The sequence below is a fragment of the Mus musculus genome, chromosome 11, assembly GCF_000001635.26.
Source record: "Mus musculus strain C57BL/6J chromosome 11, GRCm38.p6 C57BL/6J".
In the NCBI taxonomy this organism is placed as follows: domain Eukaryota; kingdom Metazoa; phylum Chordata; class Mammalia; order Rodentia; family Muridae; genus Mus; species Mus musculus.
The window spans coordinates 66143965-66166427 of record NC_000077.6 but is presented as its reverse complement, the minus strand read 5'-3'; the positions used below and the strand labels follow the sequence as shown (position 1 = coordinate 66166427).

General features: G+C 43.0%; 1 protein-coding gene and 1 long non-coding RNA gene across 11 annotated transcripts in view; one reads left to right on the top strand and one right to left on the bottom strand.

Annotated features, from left to right (window-relative positions):
- Positions 1-22463, top strand: part of Dnah9 (dynein, axonemal, heavy chain 9) — a 337258-nt gene that overhangs the window by 2154 nt on the left and 312641 nt on the right. For 9 of the 10 annotated variants that reach the window (XR_003949434.1, XM_006533213.4, XM_017314522.2 and 6 more), the window contains exons 2-6: positions 6375-6571; positions 9450-9608; positions 10881-11011; positions 19024-19235; positions 20956-21189. Coding sequence is in view for 9 of the 10 variants with exons in the window: in XM_006533213.4 (XP_006533276.1) it covers positions 6375-6571; positions 9450-9608; positions 10881-11011; positions 19024-19235; positions 20956-21189 (933 nt within the window). In the remaining variant the exon portion in view is untranslated. The remainder of the gene's footprint in view (positions 1-6374; positions 6572-9449; positions 9609-10880; positions 11012-19023; positions 19236-20955; positions 21190-22463) is intronic. The other variant, XM_006533214.3, reaches the window with a different exon arrangement.
- On the bottom strand, positions 6351-20385 carry Gm40027. The gene is made up of 4 exons (XR_879948.2): positions 20278-20385; positions 15047-15146; positions 7700-7783; positions 6351-6389 (listed from the first exon to the last, which is right to left on the bottom strand). It is a non-coding gene; the product is annotated as a predicted gene, 40027 (long non-coding RNA).

Genomic DNA, 22463 nt, shown 5'->3' with positions numbered 1-22463 from the left:
AACTTTAGGAGCTGGAGAAATGACTTCCAGCTTATGAAACCACACTTCCATGGGAGCAGAGTTTGGTTCACAATACTCAAGTCAGGAAGTTCACAGCAGCCTCCAACTCCAGCTCTAGGAGATCTGACACCTTCTGTGTCCCATGGAAACCTACACACATGTGGCATACATGCACATAGACCATACATATATACATAAAATAGACAGTTTAAGAGATTTTCTCTTTCTCTCTCTCTCTCTCTCTCTCTCTCTCTCTCTCTCTCTCTCTCTCTCTCTCTCTTTCTTTTTTTCTTTTTTCTTTATCTATGTTTTGAGATAGATAATGTAGCCTCATGTAGCCCAGGCCAGGGTCTGACTTGCTATGTAGTAAGGATGACCTTTAACCCCCAATCCTCTCACCTCCACCTCCCAAGAGATGAGAGTACAGGTATGTAGCACAAAAATCCATGGGTTTTGTTTTTTGTTTTTTGTTTTTGTTTGTTTATTTGTTTGTTTTTGTTTTTGTAATTTAGATTGAAGACAAAAGGATACAGTTAAGGAGTAAATGAATGAATGATGTGGCACTTAAACAGTGAAATACTGATAGAGAATACTCTTTAAAAGTATTATTTTTATTTTTTAAAAAAGCAACAACATAAAATCCTTCCACCCAGGAGTTCCTAACCACACAATACAATGCTGTCAGGCATAAACACCAAGTATGATACATCTTCAGACCTCCATTACCCAACATGATTGAAAGTACACTCACCCAAAACACCCATGTCCCTGTCCTCACACTCCCCAAACAGCATTCTCCAAATTGTCTTCCTGAATGTGACTCTTTTAGTCTACAGGTACCTGTGTGAATGGAGTCACCTAGCAGCTGTCTCTTTGTGACTTTCGATGTTTCTCTTGACTTAACACTTAATTATTTCAACAATCAAAAGGTGCTCCGGTCACATGGCCTCTGGGTTCTTTGAGTCTTTCTCCTCCTGTCCCCACCACTTTGTGATGGGTGCACCCCCATCTCTCTGACCAGTGCTTCTGCTTTTTCAACTTCCTGAACCACCCCCCCATCCCCACACCCCATATCCTGAAATCACTCTCTGCATGTGACTGGGACCTCAATCTATTGTCTTTACAATGTTCCTCTGCCACAACAGTGCATTTGTCCCTTGCCCAGCTTAAGAGGCAGCACCATCCTTATCATTAACTAGGTCATTTCACTTAGCCAATGAGGATCCACTGGGTAATTTATTTAGCCAATTAGGATCCACTAGGTCCTTTCACTTAACAATGCCCTCGTGGTTCTTCCTATTGTGGAATACAACAGATCTTTTGTTTGTTTGATGTCAAATATATTATACTGTATAACACATTTTCCCAATTATCTCCATCATATTGGCCTGTGGGCATATGTATGGGGTATTTTCTTGATTGCTGGTTGATGTGGGAGGGTCCAGTTCACTGTGGGTGATGCAATCCCCGGGAAAGTGGTCCTGGATTATATTAAGAAAGGCTGAGCACACCGTAAAGAACAAGCAAGGAAGCAGAACTTCTCCCTAGCCTTTGCTTTAATTTCTGCTCCCAGGTTATTCCTTGAGTTATTGAGGGTCTCAGTAAAGGACTGTGACTAGGAAGTATGAGGTAATATAAACCTTTTCCTTCCCCAAGTTGCTTTGGATTGTGTTATTTATTACAGCAATGGAAAGCGAACTAAGGCAAATATTTATTCTAGTTATTTTCTATTGTAAATAATGTGGTAATATGGTTTTTTTAAGTGCAGAATTTGTAGATAATATGTAGTCATTTGTGTTAGAAAGAGAAATGAAGAATTGGAGAGATAGCTCAGGGGTTAAGAGCATTGGCTGCTCTTCCAGAGGACCTGGGTTTGATTCTCAGCACCCACATGACTGCTCACAGTCATCTGTAACCTTAGTTCCAAGGGATCCACCACCGTCTTCTGGCCTCTGTGGGCATTACATACACACAATGCATAGACATATGTAGGCAATGTAATCATACACTTTAAATAAAAAAAAAAAGAAAAGAAAACCAACAAATTTAAAGAGAATGGAAAACTGGAGATGGCTGCTTGAAATGAAAGTACACGAAAGACTGAGATAAGAGGATTATTATGAGTTTGGGAACAGCCAGGACTATAGTGTGAGTCCCAGAATATCTTGAGCTACATAAAAGATTCTGTACAGAGAAAGGTGTGAAGGGAAAAAGAGAGGAGGAAGAGAGCAGGGGGAACAGGGAAACACTAATCTATATTTGGGGAACTGAATGATTGAGGAACAGGGTGGGTAGATGATTCATGGTACTTGTACTATGTAAATGTTTATCTATTTAAATCTTAAATGAAATAATTTTAAAATACCTCGGGTCCATTACTCACAAAGGCTTTTTCTCAAAGCCTGTACCAGGAATCCTTAAGACTTCCCATCGACTTCTGTCCTGAACCCCAGAGCTAATTCCACATCCCTATAAAAGCTGGCCTCTTGGCCTGTGTTCTCCTTCCTTCTTAGTAACTTACTTAGCTTCTGACCTCCTCCCCCACTCTCCCCCATCACTGCACACCACTTAAGCCAGAAAGTGGTCTTCTGCTCTATGTGTAGATGGATGCACCTCATGTAAACCTGCTGTAAACCATGCTGCTTTCTGCCTGGGCCTTACCTATACTTCACCCTCAGCACTCCTACCTGTGAGAGTGTGTGCATGAACAGGGAAGAGGGCATTGGTAAGAGGAAAAAGCTATGATCATAGCATCTTCTCTGTCCCACTGTGCTAGTTCAGGGTGAAATAAGGGAGAAATGTTTGGAGGGGGCATTATCAGGATTCCCTTCTTTAATGTGAAAATGGGCTGGTTAAGGCCTCCCAACACAGTTTTTCTTTAGGGCTCCTTTCCACATTGAAAGATGGATGCAGAACTCATCTGCAACAATGGGGGTGAGGTCCAGCCTTTGTCCCAACTTTTCACAGAAGAGAAAGCATCTCTTTCACACTCATCTGGAGCTTTAAAAGGTGTATAAGGTATAATCTTTGGAGTATAAGATATACTCACCTTAGATCCAGAGGGAGCTTTAGAACAAAATACTTTAGAGAAGAGAGAAATTTCAAGGGAAAAAGGACCTAGTGGCCATTTCAGCTCCTGAATCAAGCTGCTCTTGAAGTTTCAGGGCTGTTTTAAACAAAGCTCTATTACTAACAAGTTGCAAAGCACAGCTTTCAAGGAGAGACTTTCTATTACAGTACAACTAATATAATGCAAGGAAATACCAGACAGACAGGGGTGTGTTTGTCTGGTAATAGGTCCAAGAAGTCATAGGGAAAAAATTATTCAGAGCTAATGAATAAGCCTCAGTGGCTGCAGAATAGATAGTTCTGGCCTGGTCTTTCTGGAAATAGGTAGTGAGCAGAGATAATCATTAAATAGAGAGCTCAAGAAAAACCAACAAAAAAGGATCACACACTAAGTCAGTCACATTTATATTGGAATCAGGGTAGAAAGCTGAACAAGAAAAGGACTTTTCTAGGATCTCAAAGGCAGAGACTGAATCTCAATTGATCCTTAAGTACTCACATTCTTCCCTAAGATCTGGCATCTTGGCACATCCCTTAGAGATTGGCAAGTGTATACTAACAGAAAAAAAGGTTGTGGGAGGTTTGAGTGGAATTCAGTAGGGACTTGTGATATTGTGGTATATAGTAATGGGGTTTCTATCCCACCTTAGATCAAATAGTTTCCAAATAAAAGACACAGAAACTTTATAATTTTTATAAGCCTTCAAGCACTAGAACTGGGCAGATATCAACCCTCTATATTATTTTGTCTAAGTTCCTGTCAATAAACTCAAGATATAACTTGCCATGTTCTGCCTGGGCTGCTCCCACTCCAACTGGTTGGCCCTCATGGCCATGTTCTTACAACCCACCTACCCCACTACATCTTCCTCTTTCTTCTCCTCTCGTCCTCTCATGGCCTCTGCCTCAGACTCCAAGCCCAGGAACTGAAGCTCTGCCTACCAGCTACTCTTCTCTTCTGCCCAGCTACTGGCTGTAGGCATCTTTATTCAATCAGTCATTTTAAATTTAAGAGCAAGGTTACATAGCATCACTTGGTGTATGGGGAGGATCTCCTTGTCTCTTGGGACAACCAGACCTTAGAGGCCAGTATTTAGCATTACAATACATAGCAACCTACCAAACCTCAACATTGAGGTATAGAAAAACAATGGCTAAAGTTTTTAAGAAAAGAAAGTCTTTACTTTTTGTCTTTTGTGATGATTTCGGTCCACACATATTTGCCCTGATGACGATGGAGGGATTGGTGGGGGAGGAGTGGTGGAGAGAGCAAAATCTGACCCCCAACACAGCAGATGACATGGAAAGTGTTTGACATGTTTTGCTGTGTGAGGAGCAGATCAGTCTGCCACACAGGACCACATGGAGCTGACTTTGGGAACAGAGTGAACTGGGAACTGTGGGAGGTGTACTTTATAGTATCAAAATGGTGGCCCTGGTTCATGTGTGAGTATGTGATTGACTTGTGTGAATAATCCCAGGGGTTAGCAGGGTATCGAAGCCGTCCAGTAGAGGCTAAGCTGTTAGTGTATCTGATTTCTCTTAGTGAGGACTGTTGGTTTGTGGGATATTTTCCAAGAGGGAGATGAGAAGAAAATGGGAGAAAGACTGTTGGGGACTTTCCTGACTTCCCCAAAGATCAAGGCAATATGTAAGGTCTTCAGCCACCTGAAAAAATGATATATATGGGGCTCCAAAATGCTTCCTCACCACTCTCCCCTCTCCCTCCCCCTCCTTTCTCCCTTTCTTCTTCCTCTAATTATATTTTCTTTCTAAGTCTTTCTTTGTTTTTGTTTTTTCATTCTTCTTTAGTTTTTCATTATGGATAGTTCTAAATTTATATAACCTGCTATTAGCATATATTCCATTACCTTCTCTTGTTCTTCTTTTACACCTGATGACCACTTCTTCCTAACCAGTTGCCCCACCCCCGTGCGTGTGTTTGTGTGTATCTGTGTGTCTGTGTGTATGTCTATGTGCCTGTCTTGTTCAAATGATCATAGCTCCTGTGTGTTCATGATTGCCAGAACCATACCACACCCAGAAGACAACATTTTATAGCTCTCTGCCTCATCCTATGATGTTCACAGTCCTGCTTTCCCCTCATCTATAGGATCCCCCAGGCCTTGGTTTGAGTGATAGAGATGTTCCATATAGACCTGAGTATTCATCAATCTCTTATTCTGAGTACTTTGACAGGTTATGATTTTCTAATTTAACCACTGTCCATTGCCAACAGGCTTTTCTGACTCAGGCCTATTGCTATAGCAGCCTGCAAGTGTTTAGAAGGTGTTGTAGTTATTTTTCTGCTCCAGTGAAGTGATACCATGAACAAGGCAACTGATAGATGTAAGAGCTTATGGGGGCCCATAGTCCCAGATAGGTAGTCTGTGACCATCCTGGTGGAGAGTACAGCAGCAGGTAGGCATGGCACTAGAGCAGCAGCCAAGAGCTTACATCATCTGCAGGCAGGTGGAAGAAATAGGACACTATAATAGGAATGGTACAAGTCTTGGAAACCTAAGGGCTCACCTTGAGTGACAAACCTCCTCTAACAAGGCCACACCTCCCAATCCTTCTCAAACAGTTCCACCAGTGGGGTCAAAGAACTCAAACATGAGTCTATGGGCGACATTCTCCTTCAGACCCCCACTATACAAGGCAACTTAACAACATGCCCATTTATCAGAACACTACTAGTAGATTCTCCCATAGGGCCAACAACCTCAGCAACCATGGGCATTTCACCAGGTTTACAATTCCAATGCATTCCCACCTATGGAGGGGGCCTCAGCTTCAGTGAAGAAGCAGTTGGTTATACCCACAACAGTCATGTCACTGTTCCATCAATGGGTGTATTTTGTCTGGCAAGTCAGTATTGTAATACACAGTGTCTACTTCTGGGTTAAATTACTGATAACTTTTCTTCCCCAACAGTTTGCCTAGTACTTTCCAATACTATCTAGTTCAATTCTCATTTGATTTCCCTATGTCCTGTATTCAATGTGTGTGTTGTCTTCAGCAATAGGATCTTACTGCCTAGTTCTAGTGAGCAGTCAAAAGCAGGATGCATTGTTTTGAGAGCCTTTGGAGGCTCTTTCCCCAGTAGATCATAGGGAAGTATCCGGTGTACTAGAATTTGGAGGCTAAATAACCCATGACTTCTGAAAACAGCATTATCTACCCATGCAATGTAATTCCATTTGAGTTCTTTTCTTCTTCCTATTGAGACAAAGTCTCACTATGTAGCACAGGCTGGCTTGAATTTGCAATCCTCTTGCTTTCTTGGTCTCTCTCTCTTTCAGGTCATTATTCCTGTCCTGGCAAATGAAAAGAACCATTTAGAATGGCCCCACATGGTATGTCAAGACATCAGACATCATGCCCACACCCTGAAGTCTGACCTCCTAGTGATCTTTGAGCACATGAAGGGGAGAACCTTGCTGCCTCTTCCAGTTGGCTCAGAAAAACTGGAGTTTGTGGATGGCCACAGTGAGCCAGTGTAAGTACCACCAGCCCATAGGCTTTGGCCATGGCTCAGAAACTGGTTCATTTGTACCATCTTCCCCAGGGCTTTTCCTGTTCTTGACTGCATATCTCAGTCCACAAACAAGCCCACTATTGACTCTGCCAACGTCCTTGGACTATGTATTCACACTGATTATGCCCCTTGCCCAGTCTTACTGCTTGTGGTCTCCTAAGGTTCTCTTAGCAATGTGGCATTTTTTTTTTTACCCAAATAATTCCAGGGCTCAGATCAACCATGGCATTTTCGGTGTTCCTGAGATATGGATGATGTCCAGCTGATAGCCAATCCAGTGGCTATTCAGCTCTTACCTGCATTCCCCAGTGTGCAATGCCACAGTTATGGCTTACAGGCTCTTACTGCCATTCCAGCCTCCATTCCCAGCAGCTGCAGACTTTTCACACCCTGGAGATTTTTTGTTTGTTTTTTAACCTCAAGTCCAGACAAATCTGGCTCTACTGGAAAGTCAATGCCCCCTGCCCTTGAGTGGAGATTAAAACTACAGCCTTCATTGTTTATGTTGGTTTTGCCTATTTATTTGAGACTGGCTCTCATTCTCTGTTCTAAGCCATCCTAGTGTTTTCTACATAATACAAACTGGCCTCAGACTCAAGATTCTCTTCCCTCAACCTCCCTAAGGGTAGGGTAGCAGTCCTATGCCAACACACTGGATCTTCTGCATTACAACATTATGTTTTCCATCTAGTTCCTCTCAACTCTTTCAGATTTGAGTTTTCTTTGTCTTTGTACCCAAGAGGTGTTTTTTTTTTCCTTCCAATCCAGGCTATGTATGTAAATATTAGTTTCTTATATTTTTACCCAGCATTTCTATGCATTTGTTATAATAGGTCATCTCCCTGCATAAGTGTGGTCTGGCTGTCATTGTGTTGATTCAGGAGCTCTGATGTACCTGAAGAATGAGTAAAGCATGCAATTGCAACATGCTTCTCGGTAGTTTTATGTGGGAAATAATTATATATCTGTATATAATTTGAAGTAGCATCCTAGTTAACTGGAAAACTTACTGTAGTTTAATAAAAATGTCTAATTTTCAAAATAAATACAATTAATCTTTCCCTTCTCCCTAGCTCTTCTATACCATACCTCAATAACATTCATCTCGTGTATTCAATCCTCATTGAGTCTTCGTATGTCATCGTTAGATAATTTCCACACAGGCTGCATCATCTGGGGGAGGAAAGCATTTTCTTTTAATGTCTTTCATAATCACATGTGCTGTATCATTTCTGAGCAAATATGAATTTCACATTAAGTCGAGGTAGTTCCCAGTGTAAAAATATCACCTATACATCCATACATTTCCTTTCTCCATTCCTGTGTCCCTGTTGCCTGGCACATACAGTTTCCTGTTAAGACCCTGAAGAGGAGCCAGCCCATGATTTATTTTAATTTATTTAAGATGAAAATGCAGTTACAATTATTGTGGTATCTGGGTATGTATATGAAGTGTGTATGTGTGTTTGTGTGTGTGCATGCTTGTGTGTACATGGAGTATGTGTATGTAAGTGTGTGTTCATGCTTGTGTGGGGGTGATGTGTGTGTGTGTGTGTGTGTGTGTGTATGCATGTTTGAAGGGGAATACTTAGGAATTCCATTCTTTGTTGGAAGTCTGACGAGAGAATAGAATCATTCTGCTAAGTGCTGGGGAGGTAGATGTGTCAAACTGTCTCCTGGAAGAGCTAGTTGGCCAAGGAATCAGCTTCTGTGCTATGCAGGAACCTTGTCCTCGGGTGAGATTCAAAGCAGGGATGGACATTTGGCTGGCTTCTCAATGTTTCATTCATTGACAAGATTTTGTGCCATTTAAAGTTCTTAAATTCGTCTTCAGAATATCAGTGGACCCTTGACTGTACTGAAAATGTTGAATATACACAAGAGTAAGCATGTTTACTCAGAAAAGGATCTAGACTGTTTGTTAATGTGCTTTAAAAGAATCTATTACAGGGAAAGGGGGTAGAAATCATAGGTTAAAGGCCCCAGAGTGGGCTCTGTTGGTAAAATGTCTGGTACAAAAGCATGGGACCTGAGTTTAGCTCCCTAGCACCCACAAAACACTGAGCATGAAATTGTGTCCACTGGAGGATAAATGAGTTGGAGACAAGTGGATCCCTGGAGCTCCTTGGCCAGCAGCCTAGCCAAACCAATGAGAGTCTCTGTATCAAAACATAAGGCAGAAAGATGACAAAGACATTAGATAGCAACCTCTGGCCTCCATATTCATGTGCACAGGCAAGGCACCAACATATACACATCCATGTGAACATATACATACATACACAGCCACACAAACACTCAAACACACTTAAAAAACAAAAAGATTTGTAGGTTAGGTGGGATTTTCCACCTGTTTAAAAAAGACTGGAGGTTCTCTTTTAGAGAACACCCAGGAATATTTCTTGAACTAGCTTAAGTTTGTTCCCCCAAGGTTTTGTGCATTGGCATTTTTTTTCAGTGTTGCTTTGTGGGGAGGTGGTGGGATACTTAAGACTTGGAGCTTAGTGCAGGGCAGTTAAGAGCATTCCCTCAGAGAGGACTAATGTAAGCCCTGGAGGACCTCAGATGAACCTGTTATAAAAGGGTAAAGCTAGCCCCTGACTTCTTTTTGGCTTTCCTCATTGCTGTGTGAATCTCCAAGTGTTCATTACCACCACAGTGCCAGCCACAGTACATCCTGCACCTCGTCATGCACTTCTGACCTTCCAAATCATGAGCTAAATGAACTTTTTCTGTAGGTTTCCCAGCCTGGGGAATTTTGTTATAGCCACAGAGGACAGGTAAATACAGGCTTAAATTCTTTTCACACACACTGGGAGATTTCTCTTGTCTTTTGTAGCTCAGATGCCATAGACAAGTCAACTCTCTATGCTGTGGAGTCTGCAGTGATCAAATGGAGCCACCAAGTCCAGGTGGTACTCAAGAGGGAGTCTTCTCAGGCACTCATACAAGGACAAAATCCCACCCCCAAGGTGGAGCTGGAGTTCTGGAAGAGCAGGTAGGCAGGGAGGCACATGCTCAGATGCTGGGAGAGAACTGGTTACAGAAGAGAAAGCCAGGGCTGGTCTTCGGGAGCCTCCATTGACTCTGGTCCCACCTCCGGTTATTTCTCACCTTCCCTAGGGCTGACAACTGGGTGTCCTTGGCTCAGTACAGTTTCTTTCTGTAAACTGGGGGCACAATCTTTCCCTGAAGCTCAGTAGCCACCCTTCCTTTCTGGGACACTGTCAGATCATCGGAAATCTTTAATCAATGTGTATGTAATTGAATGGAGACTGAAAACATTGTTTTTTCTCCTTTGTGAGATTTTTAAGATTTTTTTTCTATGAATGAATGTTGTTCCTGCATGTATGTATGTGCATCACAGTTGTACAGTCCCCTGAAACTGGAGTTAAAAATAGTTGTGGATCATTATGTGTGTGCTGGAAACCAAACCTCGGTCCTCTGAAAGAGTAGTCAGTACTCCAAAACCCTGAGCTATCTCTCCATCCCAGACTCTTAGTACATTTACTCTAATTTCTGTTCCCCTTTTCTTGGACATCCAAGGTTAGATGTGTATACTTCTGTAAGGATCTGGGCTCGGAGTGGGAGGAGAAGAGATTTTGGACATTGGCCACAGAACGCCTGTCCTGGGTCTTAGCTCATCATTCCCATCCCCTGTGTTTTCCCCCAAAAGGTGATGAGAATTACCTAACTCTTGATTCTGACTACTTCTCTTCCTACCCTCCATGGCTTCACTCCTATTTATTATTGTGCTGGTAAGTCTTTTCTGTAGGAGGCAGGCAGATGTTGGAGGCATATGTCCCTGACCCTACATAGAACAGAGTGTCTGTGTCATATCCGTAGGACCAGCTGTCCTGTGGGGCTCCAGCCCTCTGTGCACTGCCGTGCTGAGAAGCCCATGGTCACCCAGTTTCTGACCATTTCCTGACCTATGCTGGAGCCCTTCTCTAGATGTCCCATTTCAACAATGATTCTGTTTCCCTGCCCCAACCTTGCTGTAAGAACTAATGACCTCCAGCTGCCAAACTTTTGGGTCACCAGCTGGTCTGGTCACAGCAGTGTCGCTGGAGCTTTGAGCCTTTGTTTCTGACTCTGGCTTTGTCCTCACTGTTCTGAAACAGATGTCTGAGTTCGGTTCTTGGGGATGGAGGTCAGTCTCTGTGCAGGCACCTGAGGCAGGGCTCTTCTCTGCCCGCAGGAGGGTGGGACGTCACAGTGTGACAGCATTTTCCTGTGCTCACTTGCAACCCCCTCCTGGGCATTGCAGGTGTGAGGACCTGGAACACATTTATAATCAACTAATGACAATCAAGGTGAAGGGAATGGCTGAACTCCTGGACAAACTTCAGAGCAGCTACTTGCCAGCTTTCAAAGCCATGTTCAGAGACGTTGAAGCAGGTGAGGACCCGTAAGGGCAAGTGTCTCCACAAATCTATTTGACTCAAAGTTGTCATTAGCACCGTGTCTACTTCTTTCTTTGTGATGTCAGCATGTTCACCTCCTTGTTACCTTCTTATCTGGTATGAGACAGCATGGTGGCAGGAATAGCAAATCTGGAAGCAGCTGGGTTTGTAGGTCAGCTGCCCTGTGGCCTTAGATAAACCGTGCAATCCTCTCCGAGCTTAGAACTCTGGCTCTGGTGTGCCTGCTTCCTTGTTTCCCTCAGAGCTTGTTAGATAATCTAGATGGGATAATGTTATCAGCTGCACCAAGCTATGAGTACATGCAGTGACAGAGGTGACATCTCACCTCTGGAGGTCAGGTCCCTCTGCACTGCCCTGGGCATCTTGAGAAATCTCCTGTCTGTTTCTAGCACCATTCTGGCTTTTCTGTTTAGAAGGGACTGCAATTTCCTGTCCCTCTGAGTGCCAGACAAGATCAGCTTTTGTCAAAATTGCATAGCTAGAAAGGTCTATGACAAGACATAGGCGCATTTCCCAGGGTTTCCTCTTCCCTTTCTGGTGTGTTTGCTCCCCACCCTGCACTCCCCATTTTTCTACTAAACCCCTTCTTGTTCTTAATATTGAAGGCCAAATGTGCTTTAGAAGGTATTTTCAATTTCATATGAATTAAACTTAATCCAAACAGTGAATTTCAAGTACTCTCTTCTCCCATAACTTTCTTTAAATACTCTGCTCCATGCAGGTACAAAATATAAACTTAATCAAGGTCTATTTGTTCTGATAACAAGGGTGGTGTCCTATATCCAGAGCTCACTAGCTGATCACACTGTCATCTTACTCTGTCCTTCTGCCCTTGGGAATAAAAGAACCAGTGACAGGGTATCTTTTTCTCTCTTCTTTTCTTTGTGTGTCTCTTTGTTGTTGTTTGTTGTTGTTGTTGTTAAGATAGCATCTTTCTAGTTACCTAAGGTAGACATTGAGGTTAGTATGTAGCCTAGGCTGGCCTTGAACTCCAGTGTCCTGCTACAGAATCCTAAGTGTTGGAATTATAGGCATGAATAATCACACTGAGCTTCAATGCTGAAGTTTTAAAGAGATCAATACAAAAGAGAAGAGCTGCCATAGAGTCCTGAGTCTGTAGAGTCTACCTGCCCCTCCCCTCCCCATGCCGTTATAATGGCTCCTGAGCCAGCAGATATGGCTGCTTTGAACAAGATGTTTGTTGAAGCTTCAATTCCCTCTTTCTCCAGAGGTACTGTGTGCCAGGGATATTATGTATGCTCCTAATTTGAACTTCCATTGAAATACACAGGTATCACCAGAGTTTGTTACGGTATACCATTGTGAATTTGAGAAATGACTGGTCAAGTATTTTATAAAATGATTTTAAAAATGCCCTATTTCCATAAATTATTCCATTTTTCTACTCGGGGTTGAAATAAGTTTTCATTTTATATACAATCAGCCCTCCATATCTGTAGGTTGGTCTTCATGGACTCAAGTGACCATGCTTTTCATTTTGTTCTATACCAAAAACATAGATTTATTTACTGTTATTATTCTCTAAATACCACAGTGCACAGCTTTCTCTATAGGATTTATCGTCTACTAGTTAGTACGAGCAGATTTCAAGAATGCAGGAAGGCCAGGCATAGTGGTGCGTGCATACCTATAAATCCTAGTGTCTACAAGGCTGAGACTGGGAGATCTCAAATCTGAGACCAATGAGATGCTTGTCTCAAAGAAAAAAAGCCAACACTACAAATATACATCATTGTGTGTCTACATTATACATAAATAGCACACCTTTGATACAAGGAGATTGAGCATTTATGGCTCTAGGTATTGGCAGTGGGACCTGAAATAGATCCCCCCCTATGAACCTCAAGGAATCATTATGTTTTTTACCTATTTTATGTGGGCATTTTCACTGGGGAAGCAGCGCTATAGGGTGCACAGCACATATATGACACATACAATGTGCAAATGCCTAATGTTTAGAGCTCAGCTAACAGTGTGCTCTGAACTGGTCACTCCATGCTCACACATATCTCTCACACTAGCACATTAGGAAACTCACTGCTCACATGCATTTGTGGTTGGAAAAGATTTGTTTCTATAGGCCAGCTTTAAAACAAACAAACAAACAAACAACCCTTTCTTTCCAATCTACTATACGCTGGGAGTGATATTTGAAAAACAAACAGCACTATGATAGTATCAAACATACAGTACAGCAGCAGCAGAAGTCCTTTAAATATGTGATTCAATTCCCATGATGGGAGAAAAAGAAAATTAGATTATAGGTGTTAGGGAGCGCCTTGGTCAGGAATTTGGCAGAGCCTACACAACTAAAGAGGTGTTAAAGGCTATTGGCTGGTTTTTATCATGTCTAATCTAATTTCAGAACATCTGGCTTTCTTTATCCTGAGTAAGTGCAGTGAGTTCATCATTCTTATTAGCCACAGTTGGCCAGTTCATTGGCTTGTAGGGACTAAAGAGCAAGGGAGGAAGTGGAGTACCTGGGTGTGAGCACAGGTCAGAGAACTAAGGATTGGAAAGTGAATTGATTAGAAGTTGAAGATGCTTGGAAAACAGCAAGTAGAAATGACTGTCCCCTCAGGGCAAAGACTATCTAGCTAGGGAGTTCTCTTGCTGGTCCTTAGCAGGAACGGTTGACACAGAACAACCTGGTTTCCAATTGTCTTGGTGTACCTCAACGGCCCTAACAGCCACCACAGACTGGGTCATTTAGTTATCACGAATTTGGAAACTGAGACGATCAAGACTATAACCCAGGAGTTCAGTTGTCTGGTAAGAGTTGCTCTCTACTTGCAGGATGGCACTTGGTTGCACATCCTATTGTGGGGAGAAATGCTCTGTCTTCACATGTGGAAGTGGAAGGCAAGCTAGCAGAATGGTACAAGAAGCCTTTAATCCTAGCCACAAGGGAGGACCCCTCATTGCCTAATCAGCTCCTCTAGTTAGTTCTTCCCATTGACCACTAATTTTCAACACCTGACTTTTGGGGAAGGAGGGGGACTCAGTGAAGTCGTAGCTCCAACCAATTGAAGGTAGATTGCCTGAGAAAAAGGCAAATCCCTGGGCTGCACTGGAGCCACAGAGGGCTGGTCCACTCTTCTGTACATCTCTCTTCATTTCCCACCCCTATTTCCAGAGAAGTACTCAGATAAGCCAGTAGATTAAAACCAGACATAGTTCACATATTGTGAATATTTATATCAGAAATTAGCAAATGGATACATAAAAGCATTTCCCTTATAATTTGTTATTAAGGGTTTACCAGCAAAATACTGCACATGCCTGACAAGGTTTAAATAAATAAATATAATACAGCACCATAAAACTATACAAAACCTAGAATGCACAGGTGGAATGATGGCTCAGGACAATCACTTTCTCTGCAAACATGAGGACCTGAGTTCAAACCCTGGCACCTAGATAATGTTGGCTGTAGATATGAGTCCCTGTTAACCCAGCATTGCAGGGCAGAGAATCCATAGCCCAACAGTTTCTGGTCAGCCATCCTAGTTGAAAGGAAAACTTTTGATCCAGTAAGATACCTTGTCTCAAGCGGGGAAGAGATTCATACAGCAATATATTTGACTTCCAGCTCTTGCTTGTACCTTTGCCTGTGGCACACACATACATGCACACACACATACACACACATACATACCAGTATGGCATATCAGATTTCAAGCTATAATAATAAACATAGCACGAGACTGGCATAAAAACATACAAGTAGAACAACAGAACAAATCAGAAAACACAAGCATGAGGACTCATGACTACAGCCGTCTCACATTGACAAAGGTGCCCCAAGTACACATTGGAGAAAAGAAGGCATTGTTAACAAACATTGCTGTGAAAGCCAGATGTCCACAGTAGGACGAAAGGAGGCCCGTATCTATTACTCTGCACAAGCATCAACTGCAAATGGATCAGAGGCCTCAGGGTGAATCGTGAAACACTGAAGCAGCCAGAAGACATAAGCAATACCTACCCTCCAGCATGTAGGGACAGGACTTTCTGAGTGGGACTCCATTCACTCAGGAATTAAAGTGACTGGTTAAGGAGTACAGCCTCATCACACTGAAAACCTTCTGCACAGAAAATAAACACAAACAAACAAATTTTAAAAAAGCAATTAAGTGACGAGAAAGCCCACAGGGTGGGGGTGAATCTTCATCAACTAGACATCCACGGGAGGATGAATTTCCAGAATATGCCGAGATCTCCAAAGAACAAAGAATCTAGAAAACAAACAACCCTGTGAAACATGGACTCTATAAGAGAACAGAGACTCCTCAAAAGAAGCATTTTTAAAAGTGTTCAGCATCCTTAACCATTAGGGAAATGCAAAGTAAAACTGCTTTGAAATTCAGCTTCCCTCCAGTCAGAGTGCGAAGAACAAAACAGCAAATGCAGAAGGCACTGGGGTGTGGGGAGAGAACCCTGTTGCAAACGGTTGAAGCCACTTCAGCAATTAGTGGGGAGAACTCTTTTAAAGAGCTGAAAATAGCTGCACACTAAAAATGATGACACACACCTTTAATCCCAGCACCCAAGAGACAGAGGGAGGTAGATCTCTATGAGTTTGAGGCCAGCCTGGACTACAGAGTGAGTCCAGGATAGCCAGGTCTATACAGAGAAAAACCCTGTCTCAAAAACAAACAAACAAAAACCTTAAAAAAAATAGACTATATGGCTTAGCTAAACCATGTCTGTCATATGTGCAAAAGACCTGACATCCTACTCCACAGTTAAGTGCCATGTTCACTGCTGCTCTGTTCCGAGTAGTTAGGAAATGGAAGGAACCTAAATGTCCTTCAGCTGGTGACAATGCGGTGCATATACACTCTGGGATCCTATTCATCTGCAAAGAAAGTCAGTTGTAAAGTTTGCAGGTAATGGGTGGGGCTGAAAAATACACTGAATAAGTTGACCTGGACCCAAAAAGACAAACTCAGCGTGTTCTCTCTTATTGTAGCTCCTATTGAGTCTTTAGATGTGAGTGTATGACCCGATGCAAGTGCAGAAGCAAAGAAAGGGTCATCCAGAGAGGGATATAAATATATATTTTAACCACATAGGGTGATAATTCTCCCCACAGGAGCTATAACTATCTAATCGGCATGGGAAATCTCTGAGTTGTTGGTTGGGTTCAAGAGACTCCCCAAAGAATATAGACTTACCATTACCTTTGGTTGCCTCCTGTCTTAGTCAGGTACATAAACATCTGGGTCAAGAAGCAAGTTGGGGAGGAAAGGGTTTATTCAGCTTACACTTCCATGTTGCTATTCATCACCAAAGGAAGTCAGGACTGGAACTCAAGCAGGCCAGGAAGCAGGAGCTGATGCAGAGGCCATGGAGGGATGTTCCTTAATGGTTTGCTTCTACTGGTTTGCTCAGCTCGCTTTCTTATAGAACCCAGGACTACCAGCCCAGAGATGGAACCACCCACAGCCCCCCCCCCACACACACACACCTTGATCACTAATTGAGAGAATGCCTTACAGTTGGACCTCATGGAGGCATTTTCTCAACTGCAGCTCCTTTCCCTGTGATAACTTCAGCTTGTGTCAAGTTGACACAAAACCAGCCAGTACACCTCCTAAAACTTGAAGGTAAGACCCTATTGTTGAAGGCAGGACACAGTTTGGACAGAGGGTTTGGAAGAATCCAGCTAGAACTGACCCTTAGGATTAGTGTTATCTTAAGGTGCTATGCAAGCTGCCAAGGGAGAAGAGCCATTGGTAATAATCCACTGTAAAGCCTGGCCCAGTAAGAGATCGCCAATGGTGTGATAATGGTAGTTTTGTTTAGGTGGGTAACTGATAGCTGTGTAACTGAATGAAAGCCCTATTCCATGGGCAGGAATTCATACTGAGAAATGTTGTCTTTGGGGATCCAAGTGGAGCTAGCAACCAATATCCTTCAGAAATCGAGGAAAAGATATATTTAAAACAAACAACAATGAAACAAGGCATAATCCTAGCTCTATCTATCGTCTTTTGGTTTTGGTTTTTTTTTTTTTTTTTTTTTTTTTTTTTTTTTTTTTTTTCTAGTCAAGGTGATCACTCTTTGCTTGAGCTAGGGAGCAACCCATGCTTTCCCAAATATTACAGTCTTAAAACAATCAAGTGGATGTCCAGATGTCCAGTTGTGTAAAGAAATTGAGTTTTAAAGGCCCTCCATACAGGTTGACAAAGACAAGGCACCTGTGCTTATGCCTCAGCCTCTTCTGCCCTATCTGTGTGTGTTTCAACCTTGGCTCTCAACAACGCATGCAAAGCCAGGGCCCACGGTCTTTAGAATGGTTGTTGGATATTAAGGTCCTCTGCCCAAATCAATGACTCTAATACTCCCTGTCAGCCTCCCACACAGAATTACTGCTCTTGTCCAAGTGCCATGTCATTTGACTGACTCATACCACTTGCGATAGAAAGTACAAGTGTCCATACCCATATATCCTCTGTCCCTTGGGCCTCTTGGCAATTGAACCAGAGGTTCAGAAGAATTAACAGGGGTACCACTCCTCTTGCCCAGGCAAGCAGGGCTGGTGGGGTTACACAGTGAGCCTAGGGAATTAGTAAGTCTTACAGGATGCCATATACCTAGTGGTAGAGAAATTGCAGATAGATTGAAGGTTGCAGCTAAATCAGGGATGTTTTGAGTTTCCTTTAGGGTAGACATGGAGCCTCATCCATATAATATGACCTAATCTATCTTCCTGCTCTCATAGACACCACCGGTCCCAGGGAATCATCTGAGCTATTCCCTTCAGTCTGGCTTCCATTTCCTCTGGGTTGCTATGAACATGTCAATGCTACCCGAGTTCCCACATTTCCCTGTCAGTTACCACAGAATAACTGCTGAAGGCTTCTCCCTCAGAGTTGTGTTCAAGAGTGGTGGCAGAACAGTTCTGGCTTTGAAAACCAGAAGCATCTTGCCATCCTTAGGCCACACTACTCCTCCATCCCCTGTGACTTCTCTTTCATAAGCACTCACTCACAAAAGCTTCTATTGAACTCTCACAGGAGATGCTGCTGTTTATTAACGAAAGGGTACAGTCCTGGCACTGTGTTGCTCTCCAGGAAGAGGCCATTTATAACCGCCTCCTGTTCCCATGAGGACTCGTGAAATTACCTTCTAGAGCAGCCTACTTTTGAGGCTGATATTAAATGTGTCGGAAGTCATAGAATTGAGAGGTGCCTGGTCAGTGTTTGAAGACACACTCTTCTGGTTTTTACATTTGTCTCATCAGCTGCCTATGTGTTATCTTTGTGATAGCATCAAAGTCATTAGCAGGCATTAATCAAGGTAGAGGATCAGCTAAAGTGGAGCTGCAGACTGAGGCTGTGTTTTATGGTAACAACACAACCTAGTTATCAGAGATAAAGGAGCTTTCATTGAGAAATTGCCTCTGTAAGATTGGACTGTAGGCAAGCCTGGGCCCATTGTGGGTGGGGCCATCCTTGGATTGGTGGTCCTGGATTCCATAAGAAAGCAGAAAGAGCAAGGAATGTGGAACATGCCAGTAAACAGCACTCCTCCATGGCTTCTGCATCAGTTCCTGCCCTGCTTGAGTTCCCATCCTGACTTCCTCCATCCATGAACTGTGATATGGGAGCATAAGTTGAATAAACCCTTTTCTCTCCACTTTGCTTTGGCCATGGTGTTTCATCACCACAAGAAAAAACATAATCAAGACAGGCTGGGAAAGCCAGGAAGAAGTCCTGATACAAGAATGTTGTCAAAGAATTTTAGTCCATCACTCTAGATTTTTCAGAATGCTCTAAGTTTCAGACTTCCTATAGAGGAACAAGAAGCTTTCTGAACCCATCTTCTGGCTGTCTTCTCAGGCAAGGAAGAAATTGTAGCCTTGGCATTGCCAACTCTTCGCTCTCCAGACACAGGGGTTCTATGAGGTAGGTGGCGCCCCAGCAGGGACAGTTGACCATCTCTGATTCCTTCCAGCCCTGACCGAGGCCCAGGACATCCATGTGCACCTGTTACCTCTCCAGCAACACCTGGACATCCTGGAAAACGTGGAGTTTCCCAAGGTGAAGGGCAGGCTGCGGCCTCTGCTCCATGTGGTCTGTCTGATTTGGGCCACCTGCAAATGGTACCGTTCCCCTGGGAGGCTCACAGTGCTGCTCCAAGAAATCTGCAACCTCCTCATCCAGCAGGTGAGCTGATCAGAGCATCCCAGGAACTTCTCCTCAGGGGCTGCTTGGCACAAAGGCAGTTGGAGGAGTAAAATGTGTGTTTCCCTAGGCACGGAAGTAATTACTGCCCAAAGACTTGTCTCACTTGAATTTTATATTTTCACAAGCCAGAACGTCATAAAGAGGTTTTCCCTACTGCTAACACTGGGGTGGCTCAGTATCTCCTTCCTTTCTGCCTAAGCCCTGAGGCAGGGCTGGTAAATTGCAACCTCCTTTGTGATCTGTGTGAGGGACTGGTATTATGTCACCAGCGGAGCCTAGTAAATAAGACAGAAGCCTCTGAAGTCAAGGGATTCTGTTTCTTACTTAGCACATGTGAGCCATGTGTTCTAACACAAGGGGCTGACCTGCTCTGTGCCTCATTGTCCTGTTCATAATGGTGCGCCGACAAGGAACTGTTTCATAGGATTTGGTAAGAGGCTTTTCGGTAATGATGTCCATGAGGGCTGTGTCCTTCGAGTGCTCAAAGTGTTTAACGGTGGACTTCTCAAGATGCTGCTGTTTGGATTGCACAGATTGTTCCCCTGCTTTTTGTAGCTGATGGTGGTGTTTTGTCTTGTTTTGGTTTTGGTTTTGTTTGATGGTTAAACCCAAGGCCTGTATTTTTAAATTTTATTTTGAGACATGACCTCGTGATATTTCCCAGCCTAGTTTTAAACTTAAACTTTCAATCCTCCTGCCTCATCTTCACAAACATATGGGAATACGGCTATGTACCACCAGGCTGGCTTTCCTGCTCCCCTTTAGGGATTCCTGTAGGACTAAGACAGTATAAATCTTAACGAATGCATCTCTAAGTGGAACAAGAAGATGGTTTTAGTGACCTTTCCTCCATATTGACTTCTTTGGGTCAACCCTTAGAAAACGATGAGCAAGCTCACCGAATGGCTCACAGTAACTGGCATCCTCTGAGCATGTTGAGGCTACAAAATGGTGATACACTGATAATCCTAGTCAGTCATCAGATGAGGGGGCAAGAAGAGTCTTAGAATTTATTACTTACTTAAAGCTGTTGGTCAAGGTTCAGGACTTGCCTCACCCAATCTGCATGTTGCCATCACTACTGATGTGGACTTCTAGCTGAAAGTATAAGGAAACAAACTGGAGCATTAATAGAGAACACTATTAGCTCCCATGCTTTGAAAATCCCAGAGAAGGCTGACTAACATTGTGGTTCCAGATGATACCATCCAAACCTAGTACTTTCTGCTGCTCCCTGGGTTGGTGACAGGAACTGTGCAGTAGCCTAGTTTCCCAGTTCTCAGGATCGAGTCTCTTAAAGAGAGAGAAATCGACATGGCCCAACAAATTCTTGCATTCGAAGTATTCTGCTGTTAAAGCCATTAAGTCACAGAAGAGCATGTTGGGATTAATATCTGCCCAGGTCGGTCTGACCAAGCCAAGTGCCATGGTGCCTCCTGGTATCTGACTGGCCAACCACTTGTCAAATCCCAGTGTGGTTCAAAGATATACCATGACTGAAGGAACATGTAGATTGTTGGATTTAAACACTGGCCCACGGTCACCTGTGGAACTGGAAGCTTGGGCAGAGGTTTTCTGTGGTGTACTTGTGAAAAATATTACATGGGCAATTATTTGGTTCTAAGACAGTGTTGACATAGTTATGAGCTATCCTGCAGCTGCCATTATACTTGTAGATACTAATTTATTTACCTCCCAGGCCTCTAATTACCTCAGCCCAGAAGACCTCCTGAGAAGTGAGGTGGAAGAGAGTCAGAAAAAACTGCAAGTGGTCTCAGATACCTTAAGCTTCTTCAAACAGGCATTCCAGGACAGAAGGGAGCACCTCCACACTTACTTCAAGGAGGATTCTGAAGTCAGGGTGTGGGATTTCCAAGCATCTCTGGTGTTTGTGCGACTGGATGGCTTTCTGGGCCGAGTGCACATGGTGGAGGTGAGTATATTCATTTACCCCAGGCTCCAACACAGGAGTAAGCACAAAACCTCAGATGCTTCCTGGTGGCCAGAAAAATGTGTCTTGGCTCACAGTTACAGAGAATTTTAGTCTATCATGGAGGCAAAAGTCAGCGAGAAAGCAAGCACCATCTTCAGCACCAGGAATACATGGCAGTGGTTGTTCACGTAGAGACGAAACTGACAGCAGAGAGGAAGGCTCGAACCACTGGCTAAGCCTTACAGCTTATACTTCAAAGGCCTGATCTACTTCTGGTCTATCTCCTAAACATTCGATAGCCTCCCAACACAGCTCCACCACCTGGTGATGAAGCATCCAAACATGAGAGCCCATGGGTAACGTTTTAGATTCAAACACAATAGTCACCCATGGTTGACTGAAGGAATCATAGAAAGTTTCAGTAAATAGTTGTCATTTGGCTTTACTATTAAGCAGGGGTGATTCGGTCAGAAGTCTGAGACTCTTATCATAGGCATTTAGGATGAGAGCCCCAGAAGTCAGTCTGTGAATTCTGCTTGTTTCCAAACATACCCAGGTTGGAAAGTTCAGTGTGCAAAACTAAAAGAACAGGTCGACATACAGCTGCCCATTCTCACAGAGCAGCTGCTTCAAACTTCCCTTTCCCCCTAGATTGCCCGGTGGCTCAAAATCCTCAACAATGGTGCATCCCTGGGGCAAAAAGAACATGTATGATTCCTAGTCATCTTTGCCTCCAAATATTTAAACATTAATATGAATTTTAGTTTAAGTACTAAAGGGAAAAGACATGAGACATTTTGTTTTTAAATTTTAAATTTAGTGTCTTACAGCTATGAGCTTACTTATTATATTTTGATTTTTTAAAAATATTTTTATCACTTTACTTCTCTTTCCTCCTTCCTGCCACTCTCAGCATATATATATATATATATATACATATATATATATATGCAACCTGCTGAGTCTGTTGTTTTGGGTCATTTATGTCTTTAATGACTGCTTTGTATTTGACAACTAATCAGGAGGCTTATTCCTGGGAGACTCTAATTTTTCTTTTCCCAGAAGCTATATATAATTCTTCATCTAGTTGTGGAGCCAATAAAATTCCCATGCTTCCCTGTTAAAGTATCCACTGATGTGACCATTGTTCTGGGCTTTTTCATGCAATCATTGCTAGGAGAGACATTCCACAGCACACTTCCTGGTTCTTACAATCTTTCCAGCCCTTCTTCCCATGTCTTCCCCCAGCAGGAGATGTGGTATAGATGTATCTA